General features: G+C 40.1%; 1 protein-coding gene across 7 annotated transcripts in view; it reads left to right on the forward strand.

Annotated features, from left to right (window-relative positions):
- MELK (maternal embryonic leucine zipper kinase) overlaps positions 1–5432 on the forward strand; it is a 59121-nt gene extending 53689 nt beyond the window's left edge. For all 7 annotated transcript variants that reach the window (XM_054727135.1, XM_054727138.1, XM_054727137.1 and 4 more), the window contains 2 exons: positions 2632–2735; positions 4961–5432. In XM_054727135.1, the coding sequence (XP_054583110.1) occupies positions 2632–2735; positions 4961–5138 (282 nt within the window). In that variant the 3' untranslated portion in view covers positions 5139–5432. The remainder of the gene's footprint in view (positions 1–2631; positions 2736–4960) is intronic.
- The last annotated feature ends 4398 nt before the right edge of the window (positions 5433–9830 follow it).

A 9830-nucleotide genomic window follows, 5' to 3' on the forward strand; every position in this document is an offset into this window, starting at 1 on the left:
AAACCGGTTAGGGCTTTTTTTAAAATCAAAGTACTGAATGAATGGATTAGTATTTTTTAATTTATTTACTCATTTAGCATTTAGTTAATATATATATTTTTTATAATTATTTCTTTTTAAAAAAGATATATTTTTATTGATCTCAGAGAGGAAGAAAGAGGGAGAGAGAGAAAAATATCAGTGATGAGAATCACTGATCAGCTGCCTCCTGCATGCCCCTCACTCTTGGATCGAGCCAGCAACCCAGGCATGTGCCCTTGACAGGAATCGAACCTGGGACCCTTTAGTCCGTAGGCTGACGCTCTATCCACTAAGCCAAACCAGCGAGGGCTAGATAATATTTTTGAGCATCTAAGATATGCGTATTACTATGCAATGGGCTTTGAGACTGCAGAGGTAAATTAGATATGACCGCCCCTTTCAAGGAGCAAATAACTAGAATTCAAATATTCAAGTTGGGGTAGAGGGATTAATCACTGAGGCAACATGGAGGTGGGGAAGCATGGGACATATATGAGCAACTAACTGCCTTAAGGATCCCTTAAGGATGGGGACTTGAGCTCAGCTGTCTGTCGTATCTGTGGCACCACAGAAAAGTCCCTGACACATGGATAACTTTTTAAGCCCTCATAGAATATTTGAATGCATGGGAAGTTCATTTGAACTTTGAGTGTGATGTGTGTGAAGAAAATAGTGAGCGACAGGCTGGGAAGGTGGGCTAGCTAAGAGATTTGGATCGCATTTAATAGACACACTAGGCTTTAAAAAGTTGAATGTGTCAGTGAGGTGGGTGCTATATTTGGTGGGGAAGGAAAAGTAAAATAAGTTATTAGTAGGTATAAAATACTTCTTACTCTCTTGGATTCTCTCTGAGCTTTCATTCAAACATCTAATGAATGACGTTTCTGTTTGGGGAAGTAAGAGGTAAGGGATGAATAAGACACAGCCCACGTCCTTGCGAAACTCAGAGTGGCCGTGGAAATAGGCAGGGATGTTATTGCTCTGACAAAGCTCAGTGCTGTAATAAAACATGTTCAAGAAGGGTGTGGACCCACAGGAGGGAGGGGAAAATGCAAATGTTCCCTATGATTTGGGGACTGGGTCTGTGTTTAGTTTTGGCACTGAGAGTCTCATTTTGAGCAAATCTGGGTAGGTGTGGGGGAAGGAAAGTGCTGAGTTGTTAGGAGGAAGGGTGCTTCAGAGGAGAAGGTTCTGAGATCCCATATATGTCCTGTCTTGAAGAGGAAGAAGAAAGGACTTATCCATTAGTATTGTTGCCTTGTTGAACTTGTATAATACACGAATAACTTTTATGTTACATATGGCTGTTTATTAGATGTATTTTATCCTTTTATTCTGAGGTTTCTCTGGTTGGAGAGTATTGTAAAGTATTCCAAACACTGACATGGAGATTAAGAAAACCATAATGCCATTTTCCTGAACAGCATTAAATAAAGAAAATTAAGGAAACTTGTCCAACGTATGAGAAGCTAAGCAATTATCAAATGCTAATGGACAAAGTAGGATTAATTATTTTACAAAAGGAATCACTTAAATTGTGATTGGAAAGTGTTAGTGGATTGTTACCTGGACAAAGGTGGCTTAGTTGGTGGAAGAGCCCTGGGACCCAGGAGATAGAGGGTCCCATTGTAGCTGTGCCACTTGTTCCTTTTATAACTAACGCTGGGGTTCCCAGCTCCAGTCATGGAGCACCCGCCTTCATCTCAGCATCTCATCTCCCCTATTATTTCTCTGGTATTTTCTTTATATTGACTCTTTTCTTAAGAAAAGGATTTACACAGGTATAATTGACATACAGTAAACTATACATCTTAAAAATGTACAGTCAAATACTTTTAGCAATAGATATGCACCTGTGAAACCACCACCTTCAAGATGACTGAATTTTTTTTAATTAAAAAATTAATTTTTAAAAAATTTTTATTGATTTCAGAGAGGAAGGGAGAGGGAGAAAGATAGAAACATCAATGATGAGATGTATCATTGATTGGCTGCCTCCTGCATGCTCCCACAACCAAGGCATGTGCCCTGACCAGGAATGGAACCGTGACCTCTTGGTTCATAGGTTGATGCTCAAACACTGAGCCACACCAGCCAGGCAAGATGACTGACTTTTAAAAAACATTTATTTAAAAGAAAACTAGCCCTGGGATTCTATAATATTTTAAAAATACTCACGTAAGAGTTAAGGAAATATATCCAACTATATACAAATGGAAATTTCTAGGGCATTTGTTTCATCTTCCCTCAGTTTACGTTTCAGGACTGTAAGTGTCTCTGTCATAGTGTAGGAAGGGAGAAAACAGGTACAGTTTAAACAAATAGACATTATTTGATATTTATTTCTTTAAAAAGATTGGTAGGAGAGGAAGATAAAAGTATTAAAAGGATGATACGGAAATAGTTACTAATAAACATGATTTCTCCAAGCTTTCCCAGTGCCATCTTAATACAGTTTACCAAGAGTGGGTTGTAAATTCTTTCAGTATTTTTCTTCAAATATTTTCATTTGAAATAGTACTACATGGAGGAAATTTGGTTCTCTAAATCAGGCAGGATGATCTTTGTGTTGATGTAAAGATTGACTTCTCACTCCTTTTTCTTTTTAAGCTTCACTATAATGTGACTACAACCAGATTGGTGAATCCAGATCAGCTCTTGAATGAAATAATGTCTATTCTTCCAAAGAAGCATGTTGACTTTGTGCGGAAGGGGTAAGAAGCAACCTGATAGGCTGTTGGATTTATTCCTTGATGTCTTTTGAGCTTTGAGAAAACATGGTTGATTCTTTTCTTCCCTTTAAACAATATATATATGTTTCTCCCACCTCACTCCAAAAAGCTTTTGTGAGTATCATTGTTCATAATTTATTCTTTTTGTTTTACATGAGCTATAGACATTTTTAAAGTACCCATTCTGTCACTACTTTAAAAATTAGACTTCTCAAAATAGGAAAATCTGAACAACTTCCAGTTTTCTTTTACATCCTATTCTTTCTTCCATGTTCTACTTTTCAATAATATTTATAAATTGTAATCTAAACTTGTGAGATACCTGAGGCAAATCCAGGCTTTTATAGACGCCTTCTCTTTATGACTCGCTGTTTTACAGGATTGGGCTTTCAGTGTTAGGAAGTCATTTCCCCTAAGACTTTCCCACTGTGGAGTGATCTGCCCTCAACGCTTCGGTGGTTGTGATCTCATGGTCTAAACAGCCTGGCCCTCTCTCTTACCTAAGATGTTCCTACCTCCAAGCCCTTCCACTCAGTTATGTCTCTTTAAACACAGCTAAGAAGATCCACTAATATTTAATAAAGACATTTAAATAGGCTAGTCAATCGAGAGATGAGATTTTAAGAATCTTTTGCAAAAGTAATTTTGCTTTTCACTCTGTACGCGTTGGCGAGCACTCATGTGTCATTAGAACACATCTAACTCACTCTGACCTGTCCTTCATGCTTGGGGTTTAGCAATAGTTTCAGAACCTCTAGCCAAATCTATATCAGAAACTTTCAATGATCTTTCCTTCATCATCTGAGCTGTAGCAGATCACTAACTGGCTGTTAACCAATAATTTGTTCTTCTAACTTCCCGATCAACCAGAAGGTCTTTGCCTTGATCCTCTTCTTTTTACCTTCTTTGTTTTTCATTAGGTATTACCAATTTCAGTTACAGTCCATATTATTCCAATTAGAATAATTGCTTTTTCTCTTTCCTATGACTAAATGCTTCATTTTCCCATCAGGAACCATAACTGTACTCTTTAAGGCATTCCTGATATTGACTGCTTATTTTTAAGCGATAAAGCCCCAAAACACATAACTAAGTTAATAAGAAAAATAATGATATTCTGTGAAACCTCATAATACATAACAGAGATAAGTAATAAATACCTCCACACTTCTGCAAACCAGCTCCTAATCGTGTGCCCCTAAATAGGGACCTGAAATTTAAAATTAATCCTACTGGATATTGTTTGTGTTTATTGAAGATCAGTAAGACAATTAAATAAAACTAAAATACAATGTAAGCTAATAAAAATAGATTCCCATGAATTCAATTTATGCAGCTTTTCAGGAACATACCTGTTTCTTTTTTTTTCTTTTCTTTCTTTTTATTGATTAAGGTATTACATGTGTACATATCTTCCCATTGCCCCCCCCCCCCTCACCCCACTCCCATACATGCCCTCATCCCCCAGTGTCTTGCGTCCATTGGTTATGCTTATATGCATGCATACAAGTCCTTCAGTTATACCTGTTTCTTAAGCTGTGTTTAAGGCTTCGTTTAGTCTGCCTTTCCATTGTCAGAGGAGGTCACATGCAGTTCTGACTGTGTATGCCGAACATTTCCGCCATGGGAATGTACCACCTCTTCGGGCTTTCTTTTATAACCCTGCCATAAAGTGTGGTGGCGATCGTAACTTCTTATTACCATTGGAGAGACCTCAAAAACATGTGTCCTCTGACAGGTTGGTGGCTTCAGCCTTATTTATATGAAAGACAGAAGATTCTGATGAGGTGCATGCAAAAAAAAGATTCTTAATCTTCCCTGAGCTTTGCTTTGTGGAATTGGCCTAATGTTCACGGATTACACTGTTGAAAGAGTTGCATAAAAGGTGCCAGAAGATTTCTTGAGCGTGAATGGCATGTCTAGCTATGAAAGAAGGGCTTTTCTTTGGAGCAATGGAGAATTCTGGTAAAGCCTTTTCATCTCTATTCTTTCTTAAGATCCTAGTTCAGCTTCTGGGAAAACACCAGTCGTACTCCATCACAAACGCATAGCTAGGCCATTTGGAAGCTGTAAGCAGTAATATATTGCTTAATAGGAAATAATGGTTTATTTTGTCCACTGGCCTCCAAGAGGCTTAGAAATCTCTTGTATTATACAGAATATTCATGGTTCTCCTACTAACTGGCTTCTTATCTTGTTTTTCACAGCTATACACTGAAGTGTCAAACACAGTCAGATTTTGGCAAAGTGACAATGCAGTTTGAACTAGAAGTATGCCAGCTTCAGAAAGCCGATGTGGTGGGTATCAGGAGGCAGCGGCTTAAGGGTGATGCCTGGGTTTACAAGAGATTAGTGGAAGACATCCTGTCTAGCTGCAAGGTGTAACTGACGGATGGTTCCCATGCTGCTGGAAGAGGATGGGTGTGATACAGAGACCGGTGTGATTGGTTTGATTTTCAAAGTCCATTGGAATGACAAACTCCTTTCTAAAGAGCTATCTTAAAGACCAATATATTTTTGTTCTTAAACAAAAGATACTACTTTGTGGATGAATCTAAGACTAGCCCATCTGTCATTATCTGTTCTGTCTTTTTTTAATCATATGGCTTTGTGTATTAACAACTGTTGACTTTCCTAGACTCACTCCCATATGTGAATGTAGGCTCTTAACTACGTCTCCTTTTAATGTGTAATTTCTTTCTGAAATAAAACCATTTGTGACTGTCGCAGGCCTCTCCTCTTCTTTGTTCTTGATTTTGATTCAAATAAAACCTCAAATGGCTTCCTGACTATTAAGTAGAGACTATTTGGAGTATGTTTTATCTGTTATCAAATATGCCTTGGGCAGAAAAGCAGATAAGAATTCATTTGCATAATTTTTTCCTGTCTCTGATTTAAGTAGGATTTATTGAGATCGTTAACTAAGTCACAGCTGTGGTTACCAGAGTTAAACAACACATTTAATATGTTGAATAAAAGAGTATTGACTTCAGTAAGTGTGTTCGGTCAACAATGATAAGTATCTGAAGTATGAACCTCCATGAAATGTTACTTTATGGTAATTTTTCTTAAGTCTCAATGTTGGCCTCAAATTTGTATTTTTATTTCATTTTATTGGTCTCTAAAGGCCAGCACTCAAGTTATATTTGTATGGATTTTACCAATTAAACTAGTTGGAGAAAAAATAGCACTGTGTCTAGCCAATACTCAGGGAGTGCTTTGTTCAGTAAACATTCACTAAGCGCTGACAAACAGTAGGTCCTGGGGCTGAAGATGACACTGTCCAGTAAACTCAAGGAGTATTCTCAGGGGCAGATGCATAAGCCCGTGTTGACAGCATAGAGGGGATGCTCAACTTTGCCTGGAAGAGAAAGGGATGATTTCTTGGAGGAAACAGCATTTGGTCCTGAAGGATATATGAGTCAGCAGAAAGGGAAGAGGGAGTATGACATTCTCACCAGCAGGCACAGTGTGTGTGAAGGAAGGCATGCCTGGTGTGTTTAGGGTGGAGGCAGCAGGTGGTGCAAGGGGGAAGTAGCAGGAGGTGAGGGTGGAAAGTTTACCGGGAAATAAGTGATGAAAGAATTGGAAGGATCTTGAATGTTCCACGGAACTATTTTGGCAAAGCAGAGCTGGCAAGGGTTCTTTCACCTTAAAGAGAAATCCTGCACCCATTAGTGGTTATTCCCAATTCCCCATCTTACAGCCCGAGGCAACCACGAATAGGGAAGTGTTAATGCCACCACCACCCGCATTGGTGGGAGTATGTCATTAAGTGGAAGAGAACTCAGGGTTGTTAGCCGATTTTTTAAAATTTAAGGTGTTTGAAATGGCAGTTATTAGAAAAGCTCTGTTACATCCTACCAGGGAGACCTCGAGCAATTGCTTGGCTTCTAAAAGCTTCAGGTTGTCAACTGTAAAACAGAAAAAAACATGCCCTCCTCAGAGAGTGGTTATAAGAATTGCCAGAATATGTGTGCAGCTCATAGCACAGGGTCTGCCCAGAGTAAGCCCCAGAAGATGAGCTTCACAGTATTCTCCTAACCGGTCTGCTCATGGAGTCATCTTGTCAAAACAAATCTGATATCTGACAGGTACGCCCGCCCACTCCTAGGCCTTCCACTGCCAAACTTAATGCCCCCTAAATGATTACCCAGTTGACCCAATGCCATTTGTTGAATATTTAGTCATTCTTGTCTCACTTTTAACTTCATTCAGTTCAGTTACTCAGTCAACATTTACTGAATTTGAACTTCATAGTTGGTGAGAGGTGGGATATGGGTAAGAATACATGTATGATCCTGCCATCAAGGCCTTCAACCAGAAACACACTGGCCGGCAGCAAGATGTATAGAAGTTTACTCCTGGGTGTTTGGTTTTTTTTTGGTGGGGGTGGCTGTCTCCTTTCTCTAAGTCAACTTTCATAGCATCTGAGGAGATAGGTCCGGGGTAGGGACTTCTTAATCCTAGTTTGAGGCGTTGTAAAGACGCCCCTAAGACCAGCTATGCCATTTTGTGTCACTGTCAATGAGACTGCATTTTAGTAGAAAGAGCACTGGGTTCTGGGACTCAGACACTTGGACTCAAGACCTGGTCCTGCTGTCTTACCTTGGCTAAGTCATTGCCTGTCTCCAGGTTTGTTTCTATAAACATGACACACATGCGAACACATACAAACCTTGTTGAGGGTCCCTTCTAGCCGACACCACAAATGACATCAAAGTTTGATGTGTAATTTGGTTGATGGATTCAAGTGTCAGCCAAGATAAGTAGCTCCAACATTGTAGCTACAAACACCTCACCATGTAACATATGTATACACCCAAAACACAACACTCCTCCCACAGGGCATCCTGGCCTGGAAAACACACGTCTTCTGTATTTAGACGTCCATTCTGCTGACCTGCTTGTTGTTTTAAATTTCCACTGGTTTAAACACTCTGAAAAGCCTCGGGCATTTGTTTGATGGAGAGAAATAATATTTTGAATTACCAAGCACAGAGTTATCAAGCAGAAAGATGTAATTCTACAGGAGACTTTCAAAGAGGTTTGGTGGCTGATGGGAAATTTCTTACATTTGTCCTAAGGGATGTAAACCGTACAGAATGCCAGGGTGCACCCAGAGGCAAGAGTGGTGTACTTGGCTATTTTAGAGTCAGGGGAAGAAAAAAAGGTCTTTGGGGAAGGGAGTGTCTCTCATGACTTAACATTTGTATTTTATTTTTATATTTTAATGTATTTTTAATGTAAAATTTGATTTTATTTGGGGCTAGATATTAGAATTAGGAAACATTGATTTGTAGAATTGATTTGTAGAATTTCATTATTTCTGGAGATAAAAGTCTGCTTTCCTTCACCCCACCCCCTCCCACCGCTATTCCTGCTATGTCCTTAGCTGAGAGGAGGATCTTTTTTTAGAGAGAGAGAGATGGAAAGAAATCATAGGGGACAAGTCCAGGGTGACAAGATCCACCATCCATCATGGCTCCTGACTACGAACAGTTGGAGCCTTTCTCTTTACTCTGTGGGTTTTTTTTTTAATTAACCTTTTTTCATTTTTCCTACTTTAGAATTTCACATTATAGTCCTTTGTTCATTCTCCTCTTTTCTCTCGATAATGAAAATGGATATAATATGAACTTAAACTCACTTGCCCTGGGTCATTGCCAGTGCTTAATAAAAGTGTATTAGTATTTGTAGTAATGATAATAACCCGCAGATAATGATGTCGCTAAAGACCAAAGGGTCCCCTTGCAGGAGAAGCCCCCCCGCCCCAGCCCTCCAGTTTCCTAGCTTTGCTGGATTTAACGGAGACCTTGACTGCTTCAGATAGTCATTGTCCCTTTTAAATTATCAAGGTTTCATGGAGACAAGCATTCTTCACTTAAGGGTTTTCCAGACTGTCTGATGTGCTGGGCTCTGGATAACCTTGTTCCTATGTCATCATATGTCATGCTGCCTCTTGGAAATTGTTTCCTGATGTTTGCAAAAATGAACTACTTAAAGGAAAACTAAAAGAAATTCCCTTTGTTCATTTCACTCACACACACACACACACACACACACACACACACACTTCACTATTGTAAATGGTTACACTCAAATAAGGTCAAGGTCATGAGGGGATTTGAAGCTGTGTGATGTGAGGAGTGATGGAAGGAATGGAGGTGACCAGGCTTTCCAGAGATGAGGCTGAGGAGGAGATGTGGCAGGCATCTTAAAAAATCTGAAGTTATGTGGAAGAGGGATTTGACCTTTTTTGGAGGACCCATTGGGTATAAGGAAAACAATACATGGGGATAAGAAGTTGGATGTGGTTTGATATGAGGTAGGACTTTCTTCTCAGATGTCTGGGAAGGGATGATGCTTGTCCATGAAGAGGCCAGTTCCTAATCCCCGGAGTGGTCCAGCAGAGCAGGAGAGTCCCTCAGCAGGGACCGTTGGGAAGTGGTTATGAGGATTAGCCACAGGGGTTTCTTGATAGAAAACTCAAGTGTAGCATCTGGCTTTAGAAAGAGGGAAATGGCCTGGTCAGTGTGGCTCAGTGGCTGAGCGTCGACCTATGAACCAAGAGGTCACGGTTTGATTCCCAGTCAGGGCACATGCCTGGATTATGGGCTCTATCCCCATTGTGGGGCATGCAGGAGGCAGCCAATCAATGAATCTCTCTCATCACTGTTGTTTCTATCTCTCTTTCCCTCTCCCTTCCTCTCTGAAGTCAATAAAATATATACTAGTATATGTTTTGAAAAGAAAGGTTGAAAATGGGCCCAATATCTCTCCTTGCCCCAGAGTTGTAGACTAGATCTAAGCTGCAGTTGGACCCAGCCACTGTCAACCGCGTCTCTGAAGAATAGATGACAGAGCTGAAGAGAGATTGGAGAGGGAACGATAAGTCACCAAAGTCAAGAGAGGAGACCTTTGAAAAAGGGGTAGACGGCAGTACTGGATGCTGCAGAGAGGACAGGGAGGTGAAGGAAGGAGAAGAGAGCATTGGCTCTCAGGAAGACAAGGGAATTGTGAGACGTGGAGGCAAGAAGTTCAGATCACATCCTCATGGATTTGGCTGCAAGAATG

This window comes from Eptesicus fuscus, chromosome 15, assembly GCF_027574615.1.
Source record: "Eptesicus fuscus isolate TK198812 chromosome 15, DD_ASM_mEF_20220401, whole genome shotgun sequence".
NCBI classification, from domain to species: Eukaryota; Metazoa; Chordata; class Mammalia; order Chiroptera; family Vespertilionidae; genus Eptesicus; species Eptesicus fuscus.